This window comes from Eptatretus burgeri, chromosome 16 (assembly GCF_056783735.1).
Source record: "Eptatretus burgeri isolate ZD-2024b chromosome 16, Ebu_testis_v1, whole genome shotgun sequence".
NCBI lineage: Eukaryota > Metazoa > Chordata > Myxini > Myxiniformes > Myxinidae > Eptatretus > Eptatretus burgeri.
The window spans coordinates 42,150,966-42,170,867 of NC_140976.1; the positions used below are offsets into that span (position 1 = coordinate 42,150,966).

The 19,902-nt window shown below is 42.3% G+C and overlaps 1 protein-coding gene across 9 annotated transcripts in view; it reads right to left on the reverse strand.

The window, feature by feature from the left end:
* The window catches only part of LOC147010952 (phospholipid-transporting ATPase VD-like), a 180,233-nt gene that overhangs the window by 154,163 nt on the left and 6,168 nt on the right, over positions 1-19,902 (reverse strand). For 6 of the 9 annotated variants that reach the window (XM_085860337.1, XM_085860334.1, XM_085860333.1 and 3 more), the window contains exon 2: positions 15,681-15,857. The exons of the other annotated variants lie outside the window; for them this stretch is intronic. In XM_085860337.1, coding sequence (XP_085716463.1) covers positions 15,681-15,762 — 82 coding nt within the window. In that variant the 5' untranslated portion in view covers positions 15,763-15,857. The remainder of the gene's footprint in view (positions 1-15,680; positions 15,858-19,902) is intronic. 9 annotated transcript variants of the gene reach the window in all.

Consider the following 19,902-nt stretch of genomic DNA (forward strand, 5'->3'; position numbering starts at 1 on the left):
TTTTAAATGATTGCTTGCAATAAATAATTGTTTGTTGCCATTTCCAATCTGTCTTGGTTGTCTTTTCCTTTATTGGCCCGATGCAGTGCACAAGTAAGGTTCGATGGGACGTTCTACCCCAATAACTTGCTTTGTCAGCCAGCACAGACTAACTGTAATGCTCAGCAGTAATCTGAGTGTGCGCTGAGGGCACGTTACCCCAATTAGCTGGCCGTCCACAGGTAAGGTATCACGTAAAGTAGTGTAACCCTGGTTGGATTTGCCATGCCAATCGGCATTTGTGGTTGCTTAGCAACCTGCCAATGCGTGGAGTTATCCGTGCACGGCGGCCTGAGGACCGGGCATTCGGAAGGGACCCAAGTGCTTCCCCTCGTGGCAAGCCTCGACTCCCATACCCATGAGAATGTGTATGTATATATGTATATATATATATATATATATATATATATATATATATATATATATATATATATATATATATATATACATTTATATATACATATACAAATATATGATTATTATGACCTTACTACTGAAGGTGGAAGGAGGTTATGTTTTCACCCCTGTCTGTCTGTTTGTGTGCAGCATATCTCAAAAAGTTTTGGACGGATTCAGATGAAACTTGGTGGACAAGTTGGGTGTGTGACAAAGACGAATCGATTCGAATTTGGTGAAGATCCAAATCCAGATCCAGATATAATAATTTTTTTCACTTTTGAAGTGATTCTTCACCATTGAGAGATTGGGCCAAAAACGATATAAAGCAGGATATTTCAAAAATGTATTTGGCCTGATGTTCTCATGGACCAGGCATTGCAGGGCGGAGGTATGCGCTCTACCAAGTGCCCTTCTAGTTACCTCCACCACTGAAGGTGAAGGAGGTTATGTTTCACCCATGTCTGTCTGTGTGCAGGATATCTCAAAAAGTTGTGGACAGATTCAGACGAAAGTTGGACACGTTGGGTGTGTAACAAGGAAGAAATCGATTCAATTATGGTGAAGATCCAAATCCGGATCCCAATCATATCATTTTTTTAAAGTGATTCTTCACCGTTGATAGACAAGGCCAAAAACGATATATAGAATGATATTTCAAAAATGTATTGGGCATCAGATGTTCCCGTGGATCAGGAATTGCGTGGTGCGGTATGCGCTCTATCGAATACCCTTCTAGTTTTAAATATTACCAACCAAACCGAAGAGAAGGAGGATATGGTTGAGCTTGACTCGAGTAAGTAGACACCACTTGGTAACTTGTATCACAAGCAGCATCTCTTAACCAAGATGGCGGATGGAACCCCAAATTTTCCTCCAGAATTACTTGCACGAAACATGTCTAGGTGTGGGGTCCATTTATAAGGTATCATAATATTATGCTTCAAGCGCGGTTCGAGATTGAAGTACACTAGTTATTTTGTTTAAATATCTGTGTCAAAGCTATTTCAGCATTCCCATCTGAACCAGTGGCTCAGGATTGAGGTTACAAATCCCAATTTGAACCCAAGGTGGTAACCTGTTATGATTCTGATGACAGAAGGCGGAGTCGCGGGCGATGACGACAGAAGGCGGAGTCGCGGGCGATGACGACAGAAGGCGGAGTCGCGGGCGATGACGACAGAAGGCGGAGTCGCGGGCGATGACGACAGAAGGCGGAGTCGCGGGCGATGACGACAGGAGGCGGAGTCGCGAGCGATGACGACAGGAGGCGGAGTCGCGGGCGATGACGACAGAAGGCGGAGTCGCGGGCGATGACGACAGAAGGCGGAGTCGCGGGCGATGACGACAGAAGGCGGAGTCGCGGGCGATGACGACAGAAGGCGGAGTCGCGGGCGATGACGACAGAAGGCGGAGTCGCGGGCGATGACGACAGAAGGCGGAGTCGCGGGCGATGACGACAGAAGGCGGAGTCGCGGGCGATGACGACAGAAGGCGGAGTCGCGGGCGATGACGACAGAAGGCGGAGTCGCGGGCGATGACGACAGAAGGCGGAGTCGCAGGCGATGACGACAGAAGGCGGAGTCGAGATCCAGCATGCGAGAGAGTGAGAGAAGATGGCTTCGTGATCTGCCTTTTATAAGCCACGTGGTGCGGGGTGGGGGGGGCACCCCGAAACGATGCGTCGTCACCCGAAATGGGCACTCTGGTTGGCCCCGGCCCCCGCGCGGCCTGGCCGTGATGGCCGGAAGCGGCTCCACTCCACTTCCGGCAAGATGACCCCGAGCTGTGGAATCGTCTCTTTCAGCACTGTAGAAATTTTTATACCCTTCCCAAGATCGACACCTCCTCACAATTATATCTCGGGGTTCTATGGACAATTCCTTGGACTTCATGGTAGAGTTTCTGCTCTGACATGCACTGTCTACTGTGGGATGTTATATGGAAAGGTGTGTTTCTTTCTAAATCATATCCAATCAATTTAATTGGCCACAGGTGGACTCCAATCAGGTTGTTGAGGCATCTCAAGGATGATCAAAGGAAATTGGAAGCTCCTGAGCTCAATTTGGAGTGTCATAGCAAAGGAGTTCAATACTTCTGGATGCAAAGCATTTCAGCGTTTCATTTTTAATTTGTAAAAATTCCTAAAGACATGTTTTCACTTTGTCATTTTGGGGTGTTTGGTGAAGATCAGTGACAAAAAAAAGTTTTAATTTAATGCATTATTATTTCAGGCTGTAACAACAAAATGTGTGAATACTTTCTGAAGGCAGTGTATACACACACATAGCGAGAGCTGGGAGGGCTGTGTTCCACCTTCTGAAACCCACATATGGAGATAACCAACACAACCACCAAGCTGAATACCTGTTTTCAAAGGATTCTTCATAATGTAGATTTATGTGAAATGCTAACAATAGATTGGCTTAAAAAGAAAGAGAGAGAGAAAAAGAAAGAAAGAAAGAAAGAAAGAAAGAAAGAAAGAGAAAGAAAGACATTTGACATTTTGTTCCTCTACATTTCCAGGAATCATTGTGCACAAGGAAATTATAAACCAAAAGCAAAACATTGTATAAAGTTAAAATAAGGGAAGAGTTCGTACATAAACAAGGCAAAATCATAAATGAACTATCAGGACACCATCAACAAGTTCACATAATGATTCCTACACACACTACTTCTGTGAAAACAACGTAAAACCACTGAGTTGAAATTCAAAGTGCAAACGTGATGTGACAAAGGCTTTAAAAAGATGAACTACATAGTCATCAGGATTGTCGGTATTTTGCATTCTATGCTTCCTTGACAGGTATATCACGACTTTAGCCTCGGAAGACAAATAATTTGCTAAAAGACACTCATTTTTACATCGGTAAGAGATACTAAAACCGAAGATAAAAACACAATGTGTAAAAACAAGGCCAAGCCCTCGGAGTGCATGTGATAAGATAAAAAAGGGGGAGCCAGTCTTGGGCACTCAATAAAAATTTGGAAAAGATTTTCACTAACACCACAGAAAGGACACAATGCCGTGTTACTCTAACAAATGCGATGAGACAAAACATTTGAGGGTAAAATGTAGTGCGCCAGCTGCCACTGCAAGTCTCCAGAGCGCTTGGCAATGAGCGTCTTATACATAAGCCAATTGGATTGCAGTGGATGGAGTAACACGGAGCATCCTCTTTGCAATGCACTTGTGGTCCTGCAGGTCTCTCAGGAACAAGGGCTTTAACACACAAAAAATAAACAGTACATTTTTCCAGAGTTAAAAGGGATAAAACCTTGAAAGTGAAGTAAAAGTGATGGAAAGGGGTGTTGGAGTGAAGATGTGGAGTCCAACTGTGGAGTCCATTTTACCTTAGACTGCTTGAAAAAGCGTAGAATTACAGAGAAAAGTCTCCCTATAACTCGAATGGACCGAATTCCAGTGGCCACAGCGACCTCGGCAGCTGGCTTCCATTTTTAAGGAAAAGGAGTTCTAAAATGTTTAACCTTGGTGTATCCAGCATCAATAAAATTTTGCATAAAATTGCGATCACCACAAACCCCTTTAAGAAGAGGGTTTAGGAAAATGGGCTCATTTAAAAACATTTTTGAGAGAGTAGCTACTGTCATCACGGCGGACAGTGACTGCCTGCCATGCCTCCAGCATACTTCTATAGACCAGGGGCACTGATGTGATGTCAACTTTCTTGGTGTCCATGAGAAAGAGTTCCTAATCATAGCCAAGTTTCCCTGCCTGCCGAAGCAGGCAGTGAGCAAAGGCTTTCCAAGAAACATCCGTGTACAACAGCCTGCGCAACAAAAGGAGGCAAAAAGCCATCACTTTACTGGTAACAGCAACCAGCCCCTGTCCTCCTTCGGCAATAGGCAGGCTTAGCACACCGGGCCAGAGCCAGTGCTCCCCCCCTCCCCCCAAATAAGTCAATAAAAATGGATTGTAGTTTTTAAAGAATGAAATCTGGGGGTTGTAGTGCCGTAAAAATATGCCAAAGCATTGACGCCGCAAGGTTATTAATAACAAGGGTTCGCCCCCGATATGAGATTTGACTAAGTAGTCCCTTCCATTTTAGTAACCGCCTCAGTTTTATTTATTAAAAATTCCCAGTTTTTAAAAACGAAATTTTGAGTGCCAAGGAAGACACCAAGATAAAAAAAAATTCCATCCCATGCCCATTAAAGTTGCTCGGGCAGGGTCGGAGAAGTGGCGCCGTTTTGTGGACCAAGATAGAGAGCTTTGCTCTTTTTCCAATTTACTTTGGTGGAGCTTGCCAAACTGAATTCATGGACACAGTGAAACAAGGCAGATACATCCTCATCTGAATGGATAACCACACAAAGATCATCTGCATCGGCAATTACTTTAACTGGGTTCGCCATTGGTTGGGGAAGAAAACCATGAAGATGTACCCGCAACCGAATGAGCAAAGGCTCGATTGCGAGGGAATAGAGAAGGCAGGACAAAGGGCAGCCTTGACGAATGCCTCTACTCGCTGGGAAAGGCTGACATAAAATATTGTTAACTTTGAGTAAACTGAAAATGTTGTTAGACAGGAGCTGTATGTAAGAGATAAAAGTTGCCCCAAAACCAAACCCTCGTAAAACAGAAAAAAAGATAGAGGTGATCAACAGTGGCAAAGGCTTTTTCCTGGTCTAGAAAAACCAAATCAACATTTTTTTCCTCAAGAGTGCAGATATCAATCATGTCTCGCACAATAAAAAAATACTGTCGTGTATTGTTCTTTTTGGAACACAATAGGATTGATCAGGGTGTATAATTTCCCCAATCATGGGTCTGAGCCGGTTGGTAAGAGCCTTTGAGAAAATTTTATAATCCGTGCAAAGCAATGATATAGGACACCAGTTGCACGGTTGCTGAAGGTCACCTTTTTTGGGGGCAAGGGCGAGTACAGATCTGTGACAGCTTAATGGCAACAGATTCAATCGTAGACCGTCAATCAGAACTTCATGCAACTCTGGTCCCAGAAGGTCCCAAAAGGTTTTATAAAGTTCTACAGGCATTCCATCTAGTCCAGAGGCTTTGCCTGTAGTGGGGCAGATAACAGCAATTTTTGAGAGGAATTGTGCAAATGATGATACAAGCATCAAATTTGGCACATTTTTTTCTCCAGGGGATTCTAATCAAATCTGCCTGATTGGCCATTTGAAAATGAAAATAAATAAATAAAGTCAAGATGACGAATCAATGTTGGATGCTGACTGAGATTGATGAATGTTTCAGAAACATCATCAAAGACGTTCTCAGTCTGCCATGCAGTTTTCTTCCCTTGACCGCGGAAGGCAAACACGACGTCACATCCAGTGAACGCATGGAAGTATGGGATCCCTCTAGCTTTCTCAGGCCCTATTGCAGAAACTACCTCATGGACTGGAATCCATCGTGCTTTGGCTCCTTGGCCAAAGGCAATCCACATGTTCTCAAGACCTAGTTCCTGTAAGGATGGCAGTACAGATATTGCTACGACTAGTACGTCCGTGTTATTAGCCTTAATGATAATGGACTTGCTACCATTCGTCGTTGCATCCCTGGCGTGTACAAATATTCGAGTGTCAGCTTCTTCATGACAACATGGAGACACAGCATCCAGTGACTTCCTTGTGTTGCTAATGGCATCTTCTCCTTTTGTGACAATGACTGTGCTTGTCATCTGTGCTTCACACATCTTTTCTACAAGGAAGTGAAACAGCTCAGTCCTGTTGCTGTCATCTCGAAGAAAGCTTCTCCAGTTACTTGGGGTCTTACTGGTTCCTGTCACTCTTCTTCTGATTCCTTGCCCCCTTTTCGACCTTGCCTCGGACTTCAGACTTGACTTCCTGTACACATCAAACACTACGTCCACCCTCTCATACCTGGCACCATAGGATTCCACCTTTGGGATGATGTCTTCTTTAGCATAGTCATCAACTATCTTTGAAGTGCGTGGAGGTAGGGCATTGATAAGTGCTGAGCCATCAATGATGACTGCATCTCCCCTTGGTTCTCTGTCTGGGATGTGCACTTGCACTTCAAGAATTTCAGTGGCAATATAAGCTCAGTAGCTACGATCTTTATATTTAAGAGTTACAGCAGTCCTAAGTGACCGTGCACCATTCTTCAAAACAATATAACAGTGGCGTCGGAATGACATAATGTGTCAAACCGAAACGCCAGAATGCAAACGTAATAGGATCATGGAAATTCGTGATACAACCGTCTCAAAATAACTTAAAGCAGAGATAATCTCATCGCTTTTAAAGAAAGGTGGAATATTTGATAAAATAATTTTAACAGCAGGTGTGTCCAAAGGACATACAGAAACAAAAAGATCTGGCGGGAGAGGAAAGCCGGATTCGACCATCTGAGCAACATATCGCTCTTCAGACAAAAATAGCACAACAGGTTGATTCATCCTTGACGCTGCGAGAATGTTTGAGCCCAATGAGCTCTCTGAAACCCATTACGACATCATCAACACTGACTCCGTCCGGTGGACAAACTATGACCCCATTCTTTGGAGTGAGTTCCTCATAAATACTATGATGCAAATGTACGTTTTCCATAATGTAAAACAATACAAAGTAAATTGAAGGATCAAGAAATCAAAAGCAAACCTGCCTCAAGCAAAACTAGCAAGTGGAGGGTAACAAAAGATTAATATGAACTAAGTATTTAGCCAAGAAAAAGGCTAAACGGAGAAACACAGCAAGTTGTAAAGCAGGCCCAAAAACCAGGAAGTCCTGAACAGGCCTGCGAAACACTTACTGTGTGTGCTCTCTTTCTCTCTCCTGTCTCAACAAAGAAAGGAGAAACAGGGGAAAATTCACACACACACACACACACACACACACACACACACACACACACACACACACACACACACACACACACACACACACACACACACACACACACACACACACACACACACGGATACAAGGGGAGCGAAAAGGGGATAGGAAAAACACCAACACGACAGTACTCACAGCGCCACCATGATGCCACACCCATGCACAACTCACCAACAACCAGCAGGGGGGGGAGAAGGGAGAGAAGGACAGAGAGAGCGAGAGAGAAAGAAGGAGACTTTATCTTTTTATTACAAAACAATATAATACTATTTAGTGGCAGTACATTAATACTTAACAACAATTCAATGTAAACAAAAAATACTCAAAACTCAATAATACATTCCAAAACAATGAAAAAAAACTACAGGGATATCAATCAATTATTCTCATGAACTTTGCAAATCCCCTCATGACACCAAGACTTCTTAAAGTCATCAACACTGTTTTCACTTTTAGAAAAACAAAATTCAAGTTTCAGTCTTGCTGTTATTAAAGCATTGAAAAAAAACATAACATTGCACATCACAATCGACTTTCCTTTCAATTTCTCTTTCCTCGATAAATAAATCGCCATTTTTGCTGTGGCAACTAAGAACAAAAATAATGAGTTTACTTGTTCTTTCCACCCGAAAATAAACAATCTGAGTGAGAAGGTAATTTGCATCTTTTTTGCCATGTGGTTCAGCCATTGAAATAATGGCACAAGCCTTGTACAGTCAACATATGCATGGAACAAATCCTCTGTACAAATGCAGAAAGGGCAGCACCTGGATATGGGAGAAAAATTACTTAACCACTTATTCGAAGGAATAACCCAATGTGCTAGTCTCCACTGTAAATCTCCAGTCCTTTTAGCAACCAGCTTACTGTAGAAAGAGTTCCATACAGGCTCAGATGGGAGTCCTTCCAGCATGTCTTTTCCATCTGGCCACTTCCTTCAATGGAGAGTCCTTGAGTAGGACTCGAGTAGATAGTCTATATTGGTCTTTACTGTTATATTTCTGAAAAATATTTTTTCCTGAGCTAATGGGGGGTAAATCTCTCTGACTTGGTTGTACAATTAACCCAGGAAACCCTAGGTCATTTGTTGTCAACAACCTTTCTTGAGTCCATTTTAGTTCAAGTTGAGAACTTTTTTTTTCACAATTTCTCTTAGGATTTTACCAATCGTCCTATTTGACCATATCCTTGTCATATCTGCTATCTCTGGCACTGATTTCCACCCCAACCCGGAATCATGGCAGAGGTGTAGTATTTTGATTATGCCTGCTGCAATAAAATGTTGATAAAGGTCACGGGTTCTAGGAATTGCAGGAAACAATGGGTTGTAAAATAGGGGTTCTTCCATAAACATATTTGTAGCATAAGTTTCCTGCTGGCGACTAACCGAAAGGCTCTGCCAAGCGTTCAAAAGACTGATAAAATGTTGAAAGATGAGATATATCAACATGCTGGAGTTTGATCAAGAAGAGTTCAAGGCTGTAACCGAGCCCACTTGCTTGTTGCAAGATGTGACGGGCCAGAAGTCGGCTAAGCAGCTGTTTCTCGTGCATCAACATCTGAGTGGAGCACAGCCGAAAGGCCATTATGCGGCTTTTTTATGTCGACAAGTCCTTGGCCACCTTCAGCCAACGGGCGGCATATAACATTTGGCTGTAACCAGTGAAAACCACTCCAGAAAAAAAAAAAAAAATCAACCAGTAGTCTTTGAACAGCCTTCAGCAGCACTTCTGGTGGTTGGAGGCAGATAAACTTATGCCACAAAGATGAGGCAACCAAATTATTTACAACTAGAACCCTAGCTCTGTAGGAAAGGTGGGGTAGGGCTCTCTTCCATAGTCCTAATCTTTTTTTAACATGTTCAACCATCCCATCCCAATTTTTGAGGACATAGAATGGGGATCCCAGGAACACGCCTAGATATTTGACTCCCTCTTCCACCCATTTTAACTTTGAAGGCAAATGCATCGGTGGTACTATCTGTGTCCCCAGCAGATTGTTTTTTAAGACTGGGAACCCATAAGGCTTTACTCTTGTTCCAATTACAGTTCATTGAAGATGCCAAGCAAAAGAGATTTAAACACTTAACAAATGCAGAGATATCATTGTCATTCTTAATGACCACAGCGACATCATCTGCATAAGCTGATACAACTATCGAAGGAATCCCGGTGGATACAGTTACTCCTGAAATATTTTTCCTGAATAGAATCAGAAGTGGTTCTATAACCAAGGAGAATAATAAACCAGAAACAGGGCACCCTTGCCTCACCCCTCTCTGCACTAGTATAGGAGAGACGAGCTCATTATTAATTTTAAAAATACTAAATATATTGCTGTACAGTAAGGATACATAGGCCCTAAAATTGGTACCAAGACCACATGCTTCCAACACATGATGCAAAAACATGTGATCAACACTAGCAAATTCCTTTTCTAAGTCAAGGAATATTATCCCAAATTCTTTTTCCATAGAATCACACTCCAGCAAATCTCTGATCAAAAAAATATTATCATAAATTGATCTGTTCGGGATACAGTAGTTCTGATCAGAGTTAGCAAGATCACCAATTACCATCTTCAACCGACTGGCCAACACTTTTGACAATATTTTGTAGTCCGTACATAATACCGAGACCGGTCGCCAGTTCTTTATCTGCTGCAAGTCTCCAGTCTTTGGTATAAGAGACACCACCGCTCTTCTAAAACTTATAGGTAATTCTCCATTTATCAAAGATGATTCCAGGACATTCAATAACTCAGGGCCCAAAAGGTCCCAAAACGCCAAGAAAAACTCTGCCGGTAAGCCGTCAATTCCAGGTGCTTTCCCCGACTTCAAACCAGCAAGGGCCTGCGTTAGCTCAGGCAATGTGATCGATGAGTTCAAGCTCAGACGCTGGGGCTCAGTGATGGAAGGAAAGTGAGAAGTTAAAAGTTCCATAGTTTGCTCACAAACAGTATGTTTTGCATAAATTTTTGAAAATAAATCTCTAATGCACAAACGTACATCACTGGAGTTAACATCAATGCTTCCTCTTGAGTCAAGCAAAGAAAAAACGGTCTTTTTTGATTTATTGACAAAATCCATTTGGAAAAAGGATTTGCTGGGAGTATCTAAAACCTTGATGTTGTTTATCCTTAATCTGATTAACATCCCTGCTACTTTTTCTTGCATCAGTTCTCTCAATTGGGTCCTTTTTCAACTAATATCATTTGGTCCCTCCTGTTTCCACATCTGGCCACTTTACTCTCTAACTGTATGATATCAGCTTCTAACAGAGCCATTGTTGTATTATTAACATTGGTGACATTTGAAGCAAACTGCTGACAAAACACTCTGATCTGTTCTTTTGCGTTGTCCCACCATAACTCTAATGAAGAAAAAGAGGCTTTTTTTGAGAGTTGGATAGCCCAAAAGGTATAGAAGCCTTTTTTAAACGAAGTATCTTCAAGAAGATTGGTGTTGAATTTCCAGTACGTACTTTTATGTGAGGGTTGAGGGAAAAAGAGGCCCATGGTAACTAAATGATGATCGGAAAATAAGGATGGAAAGTGAACCGGAAAGAAAACTGCAGTCCTGAAATGCGAGTTTATGTACCACCGGTCAAGTCTAGCAAAGGATGCTTTCCCGTTAGCCCAACGTCCCCATGTATATTGAGATTCGTTGGGGTGACATAGCCTCCATGCATCTAACAACCCTATTGCTGAAAAAAAAAATTGACAAACCGGCATAGGATTCAGGGTGAGGTTCTGCTGTATTCCTGTCTAAAAGAGGTTCTAAGGTACAATTAAAATCACCCCCATGCAAATACAATCATTGAGATCAATTGAGCGAAAGTGTCTGATTAAAGACAAAAAGAAGGCTCTTCATTCTACACTCTCACTGGGAGCATACACATTGAATAGTATAAAATGGAAATTATTAATGACCAGTTCCAGAGAGATGAATCGGCCTTTGATAACCTCTTGGAAGTGGCATGATTCAGGTATTAGCCCAGGTCTGAATAAAAAGGCCACACCAGCAGAAGAAGAAGAAGAAGACAAATTACTAAAGAAGCACTGTCACTTAAAGAGGCGACGCCAATCATACTCCATATCTTCAGTTATGTGCGTTTCCTGGAGTAAAAGTACATCTATATGTTTACGATCAAACAAACTTTTCACTTGAACCTGGCGGATGTGACTTGCTCCACCGCCATTCATATTTAAGGTTGCAAAAATGATCCTTTTCATGGTTTATCCAAAGACTTGAGCGGTTGCTGAGAAATTTCAGTCCCCGCTTTTGTAACAACCTTTCGAAGACGATGAAACTGTGACTTTGTCAACTTGAATTCAGCAGGCTTCCTAATGATGTCTTTGGCGGCTTGAACAAATGAAAATATATCAGGAAAGTGATCTTTAATGATCACATTTCGATGTCGATAAGTTTCATTCAGAAAGGCAAGAATAAGTTGTGGGGCTATGTATGACTGATACGATGAAGATTGAGACAACTCAGTCAACTCAGCTTCATTTGATTCTGAAAAATCAGACTCGGCACCACCTGGGTCATATAAATCAGTCTGAGCAGTCATTATTTCAGGTCCTGGCAACTCTAAAGATTTGTCAGAATGTTCCTCAACTTTACTCTGGTACTCAGTACGTTCAACCGGAGCAGTAACCTCGGTTTCTTGCTCTTGAGGGCTGGTGTTCACTGGCTTAGTTGAATAACCAGGATAATGAATGGGATTTTGTATCAATGAAGGGGAAGTAAGGACTGAAGCATCTCCATTCTGCTCGTTATCGGCAGGAAGTGCTGGTGACGACTTGCTAATGAGCTTTCCATCAACATCAGCCTCACCAGCTGCTTTACTCGTCAAATTCCCAGTGTTGCACAGTAATCCTTGAAAATCCTTTTCTTCATTACTCAATCCAAAAACATTCTCCCGAGTATCAATGCAGCTTGGAGAATCCTGATTAACACATTGAGGTGCATCCTCAACTTCACAATCTTCATCCAAAACTACCTTTTTTACGGAAGTGTTGGAACTACTAATATCGGATGCTCTTCGTTTCTTTGTCACAGCAACGAGATCCTCCTCCATCTCCACACTACATGCAACAACAGCCAAACCATTTGGGTTGTCAGGGGGGATTTCATTATCTCCTAATGCTGAGATGTTGACTTCTTTAGGATGAGGAACTGGAGTAAAACCCTGAGTCTTCTTGTGCGAGGAAACAACAGGAAGCGTCTGGGTATTAGGAGTTGCTCTATTCTTTACACCTGAAACCGGGGTAATGTCCTTTTCACAGTCAGTGTCATTATGACCTGCTTCACCACACTTTACACAAGATACTTTTGGACAAAAACCTTTTCACATGTCCAAATGCTCCACAGTTAAAACATGTTAACGAAGCTGAAGTTGCATACATTTGGTACTCATACTTGTTCAAGGTCACTTTAAATGAAATGTTTAGACCGGTGTCATCACCTCGATCGGGAAGAACCATATAAACCTGGTGTCGAAAACTCATCTCATGTTTAATCCGTTCATCTCGAGCTCTTAGAGGAATCATCGAGATTTTTGACACAACTGTTCCGTATCCTGACAGAATACATATCAGTTTGTCATTGGTTATAAACGGGGGTACATTTGATATAACAATTCTCATTGATGGGGCATCCATTGGTGAAGCCAACATAAAGAGACCAATCTCTGTAGTTAATCCTGAACTTACAACATCGTGAACAAATTTTTCATCAGATACAAAGACAACAATTTTCTTATTCATTTTCGATGCTGCTCTTACATTTTGATTCCCTATTATTTTCCCAACTGATAAAACAATGTCTTCGGTGGCAATTCCTTCAGGTGGAATGCACACCAATGCATGCTTCCTCGTTAAATTATCAAATGCCTCAAACAGTGTGCGTGTATCCACCATATCAGCAGTTTATCTCCCCCTTTTGCTCGAGCTTGACAAAGCAAAAAGGGGGGGGGGGAGGGGGAAATAAAAGACACAAAAAACAATCACTAAAAACTAAGGAAAGTGCATTATAAGCAAAGAAAAAAGGAAAAGAAAGACCAAGTTTACAAGGCCTCATCAAACAGGTAGGCCACACCCAAATAGGCTGGCTCTTGCTCTCTCTCTCTCTCTCTTAAGGATACAAGGGATAGAGAAGACACAGACAACCCCCAAAATCACGTTGGGGAGAAAAAGGGGGAAGGAAAAAAAGCACGAAGCAGGAGCCAACGGCGGCCATGACACCAAACACACACACACACACACACACAGACAGACAGACAGACAGACAGACAGACAGACAGACAGACAGACAGACAGACAGACAGACAGACAGACAGACAGACAGACAGACAGAGAGAGAGAGAGAGAGAGAGAGAGAGAGAGAGAGAGAGAGAGAGAGAGACAGACTGACTTTTGACTCTTTGGTCCTTTTATTACAAAAGAAAGTATAAAAAGATTTTTTTTTAAAATCAATACGAGTTTATCAATAAACCCACAGAACAAAGGAAAAGATAATCTACAAGAATGGAAAAAAAGAAGAAAACAATTCATTTTAAAGTACTCGATGAGCATTAACAACAAGAGAATTTATACAAATGGATGCTCCAATTGTAAATTTTAAAAATAATGCATTAGACTTTGAGAAATCCATCAATCAAAACAGAACAAAAAGGAAAAAGAACACTGTATCGTAGTCCAAAAGACTCCAAAAGATACAATACCGTGAAGGAAATTACACACACATTTCTAATTCATTCTCATTAACCTTACACATTTTTCCAACACACCAATTTTCAACAAATCCATTAATATTTGCATTATTACTAAAGAAATTGAATTCCAGTTTTAGCCTTGTTAAAAGCAGGGATTGAAAATACAGGATCACATGACATTGCTCTGGTGGTGTTCCTTTAATTTTTGCTTTTCTAGACAAGTAAATTGCTAGTTTAGCCTCCGACAATACATAATTCAAAAACAAAATTAACTTTTCATCTGCCGAAGCGACTCTAAGCCCAAAGATAAAAACCCGGAGGGAAAACCGAACATTTACTCGATCGAATACGTTCTTCAGTAGAAGAAAAAGAGCACACAATCGTATGCAATCAACATACCCATGAAACACATCTTCAGTGGTGTTACAGAAGGGACAGAGAACAGACACAGTAACATCTACACGGTTCACAAAAATGTTGTCGGTAATGCCTCATGAACAAGTCTCCATTGTAGATCACCTGACCTTTTTGTTGTGGGTGTGTAATACATCAATTTCCATTCAGGTTCCGAAGGGGCCATATCCGGTAACAAGGCTTTCCATCTACTTACTTCCGCTGTCGGAGTGTTTACATTGATTACCGAAAGGCAAGACTGATAAATAAAATTGCTCTCGAGGTTGCCAAAGTGAAAAGAACGACACCCGGCTTGAGACAGAGCAGGACTGGTGAAACTAACCAGTAAATTAGGAATTGAAGGATTATGGGATACCCATTTCACCTCAGTACTCCACTTCAAACCAAGTCTAAAGGATGTGCATATAACTTCAACAAGTACTTGGCTTACAACTCTTATTGACCTGGTACCAGTAATCTCAGCGATTTCCTTGGCGGATTTCCAGGCATGATTGGAAGTCACGAAGATGCCAAACATTTTCATAACACTTGTAATAAAGTTTTCGGAAAAAAAAACCGACTTTTGGGAACATTCGGAAAAAGTGGGTTCAGAAACAAGGGTTCTCCCGCAAACATTTGAACATCATATGACTCCTTCTGACGGGTCACCACCACGGCTTGCCAAGCATTTAGTAAACTTTGATAAAACAGAGGGAGGTGAGACGCATCAACTTTTTGAGGCTCCATCAAAAACAGCTCAAGGCCGTAACTGAGCGTTCCAGCCTCTCAGAATTTGGTGTGCTGTGGGACGCCAGGGCAGTTTTTTCACATTGAGCAGTCGCTGGATTGATTTCAGCCGAAAGGCCATCAGTCGACATTTCACGTCAATGAGCCCTTGGCCACCTCCGGACAGGGGTCGACAAAGTACATCCCACCTCAACCAGTGATGACCTCCCCAAAATAAATTAACCAGTATCCGCTGAATATCCTTTAGTAAGCTGTCCGGTGGCTGTAGGCAGATGAATCTATGCCACAAGACAGAGGCGAATGAGGTGTTAACAATCAGTATACGGCCTCTGTAGGACATTTGTAGAAGGAAACGTTTCCATTTTTGCAAACGTTTGGTCACGTCATCTATCATTCCTTCCCAATTCATGAGAGAATACTGGTAAGGACCAAGGTAAACCCCTTCTTGGGGTAAACCCCTTCTAAGATACTTGACCCCTTCTCTTTCCCAACTTAGACCTTTGGGAAGTGAGTGAGGTGGTGCCAAAGGAGGCCTACCGGATGTACGAGTGACAGAAGACACCCACAAAGCTTTGCTCTTTTGCCAGTTGACCTTCAAGGATGAAGCCCAATGAAACATACGTAGGGATTCGAGGAGAGTGGTTAGGTCTTGATCGTTCCGAATTATTCCGCAGATATCATCAGCGTATGCAGATACTATGATATGGTGCTCCTCTGGGGAAGGAACAAAGCCAGAGAGTGAGAGTCTAAGATTAATGAGAAGTGGCTCGAGTAAAAGGCTAAACAGTAACCCTGACAACGGACAGCCTTGCCGAACGCCCCTCTGAACCTGAAAAGGCGAACAGAGAAAATTGTTTACTTTGCATAAGTTTGATATATTGTTGTATAATAGTTTAACCAAACATATAAACTTTTCACCAAAACCAAATTTTTGCAAAACATGAAACATGTCGGTGTGATCAACACTGTCAAAGGCCTTTTCAATGTCTAAAAAAAGTAGTCCAACCCCATCTTCCTTAAGGCCACAAACAATCAAATCTCTGATTAAGAAGATGTTGTCAGAGATTGATCTTCCTGGAATACAGTAACTCTGATCAGCATGAACAACAGTTCCAGTTACACTCTTCAGCCGATTGGCAAGAAGTTTGGACAAAATTTTATAGTCCGAGCAAAGCAATGAAATGGGACGCCAGTTCTCGACCCGCCGGAGATCTCCGCCTTTAGGGAGGAGTGAAACCACCGCTCTTCTACAGCTGAGAGGAAATATGCCAGATCGTACGCTTTTTTGCAGGACCAGCAGTACTTCTGGACCTAGAATGTCCCAAAACGCTGTAAAAAAATAAACTGGAAGGCCATCAATCCCAGGGGTTTTTCCATGTTCAAGGCAACTCAGAGCTGTACTGAGTTTCTCCAGGTTGGGTGGCACTTCAAGACATTGACGCTGGTCACAACTCAAAACAGGTGCATGATTGGTCATATTCACGGATTTATCCGCAAATAATTCAGAAAAGAAACCTTTTACAAGCATTCTTACAACACCCTCATTTTGTGTAATATTCCCTGTGGTATCTATCAGGGAAACAATCCACCTTTGGGACTTCTTAAAACCTTCTAACTGAAAAAACTTTTTGTTAGAGTGTCAGAAAACTTCACATTTTGAATTCTAAGTCTGACTGACATCCCCATTACTCTCTCGTGATTCAGTTCTCTTAGATATGCTTTTTTTTTTCCAGTAATAATTTAATTTTCCTACCGCTTTGAGATTCGGCTAATTCTCTCTCTAAATGCAAAATTTCAGTTTCTAAAAGTGAAACCTGAATTTTATTCATACTTGTGGAGAACGACTTAAAACATTGGCAAAAAACACGGATTTGGGTTTTAGCATTGTCCCACCATAACTGAACAGAAGAGTAGAAAGATTTTCTATGAACAAGTGTTTTCCAAAAACAACGAAATGCTTCAGTAAAAGAGCAATCTTCTAATAGGCTGTTATTGAAAGTCCAATAAGCACTTTTATGAACCAACCGAGAAGAAGATAGGCCAAGCACTACCACGTGGTGATCAGAAAAACCGGAAGGGAAATGTTTACAAGATACCAGTACATTTCTGTACGTAGAATTTATATACCATCGATCAAGTCTAGCGAGCGTGATCAACCCGTTAGCACACCGGCACCACGTTTATTGAGAGACTGTCGAGTGCTGTATGTGCCATGCGTCAAGCAGACCAAGTGATGTGAAACGACGAGAGATATCTTTATGCGCTCCGGGATGTGGTTCTCGTGTGTTTCTATCTAGATTTGGTTCAAACGTACAGTTAAAATCTCCTCCAATACAAACACAATGATCAAGAGGTATCACGTGAAGATAATTAGCCAAACGTGTGAAAAAAATCTTTACGAGCTGCACTGCTACTAGGAGCATATACATTGAGTAAGGTGAGGTGAGATCCTCGATAAACCAACTCCAAGGATGCCAAGTGCCCTTTAACTATTTCATGGAAAGTACAAGAGTCGGGAACAAACCCTAGAGGAAGCAAAAACGCCACTCCCGCAGAAACAGAGGACAGATTGCTAAAGAAACACTATCCTTTATTAAGACGAAGCCAATCAGATTGCAGTCTCAGTTATATGTGTTTCTTGCAATAAGCAGACATCATTATGTTTCTGAAACACTAAGTTCTTCACTTGGACCCTACGTAAATGGTTGGCACCAACTCCATTGATGTTTAAGGTGCCACACAACACTTCTTTTCTTTTCATCCTATATCGAGGAAATTTGGCTGCTGTTGTGAACATTCTGTTCTCACTTTAGTAACAAGTTTCCTTCGCCGATGAGTTTGAGGTTTTGTCATTCCAAAATCTTTGTGATATTTAATTATAAATCTTGCCGTTTGCAGGAAGGCAGGCAAGTCAGGAAAATGTTTCTGAATGTTGACTTTGCGCTGCCTAAACGTCTCATTTAGAAAGCTCACAATCCGCTGGGGAGATACTTCAGAGTGATCAGATGACGAGTGGGACAGATCCCCCTCCTCTATGTTATCGTCTGAATCAGACAATCCAGATAAGAACCCATCAGGTTCACAAAATTCACTCTGATCTTTTATCACCTCATTAAGGAGCGATTCTAATGGATCTACCAGGAGATGTGGAGTACCTATTTGCGAACACTGATTTGCACTCTCCTCGACCTGAGATACAACTGCTAAAGCGTCCTCTTGTACCTCTTCATCGGGTACCTCCACCGGGGTCACAGAGACTGTATTCTGAATACTTGTGGTGAGACTATGAGGAGTCAAACCACTATTCAGTTCAGGCTCTGGAAAAGTTGTTGGTGATGATTCATCCCTACGTTCTGCAGATGTTTCACCACCAATAACCAACGCAGTTTCACCACCGTTTAAAGGAACATTGCCACATTGCATTTTTTGGATTATACCCTCGTATTGAGGTTCCTCAGTTACTACCTTACTCGTATCCAGTACGACTACCTTGGAGGAACTAGTGGATTCACGCGAAGTAGATGCTTTAGGTTTCTTTTTCACGGTTACAAAACCATCTTTTTCATCCTCGGGAAGCAAGGAAATGGTATCATCGGAAACATTTGCGATACTGGCCTTCACCTCCTCACGAGGTATCACCTCTTCCACACCCAGAGGTATTACCTCTTCTGCCCCACGAGGTTGGCGGTCATTACCGGTTTTACAATCGACATTAACATGTCCCGATTCTCCACACCTTGCACAATGGGCTTTTGGACAAAATCTCTTTAAATGCACAAAGTTTCCACAATGAAAACACGTTAATGTTGCCGATGAAGCAAACATTTGGTAATCGCGATCGTCGATTCTAACCTTGAAGGAAACCTACAAACCCGTATCGTCTCCACGGTCCAGAAGCTCCATGCTCACCTGGCGCCGGAAACTCATCACGTGCTTCGCCTTTTCATGGAAACACCCAAGGGGGATAATGGAGATTTTAGAAACGATCGTTCCATAACGAGACAAGATGGACAGAATTTTTTCACTCGGCACGAATGGAGGGCAATTTGAAAGAACAATTTTCATTGCGGGGACATCCATAGGGGACGCCATCACGAAATGACCACTCTGCGTGGATAAACCGGCGCTCACGACATCGTGAACAAAACGTTCATCCGAGACGAAAACTACCACTTTCTGGTTCATACGTGACGCGGCACGTACATGTTCAACACCGATACATCGCCGACCGCCAAGACGATCTCTTCGGCGAGACATCCATTGGGGGGGGGGGACACAAACCAGGCCGTTTTTCTGGCCAGTGCTTCGTACGCAGCATCACGCTGGGAATGAGCGGCCGCCATGTTTTACACACACGACGCTCCACGTCTTTCTCACTCAGGAAGGGGAAGTTGCAAAAACACTCAAACTTTTCCGAACCTTGGGAAAGGGAGCACTAACTGAACAAAAAAAGGAAAGATAAGTGAAATAAAAAGCAAAATAAAGATTTAAAACGAAAAAGTTTTTAGATTTTGAGAACGACGAACAGGGCACCGCCCGGAAAACCGACGATACCCTGAGAAAGTGCCGCGACGAGCTCTCACTCCTCTACACAGAGGGGAAACACGGGGAACAACCCACAAACATAACACGAACACAGAGGAATGAAATGGGGAGTGGGGAAACAATAACAACAGCACAACGGAGGACAGGTACTCACGACACGAAGCAAGCAGCCGCCATGACAGTACACACAACGAACCAACGGCCAGCGGGGGGG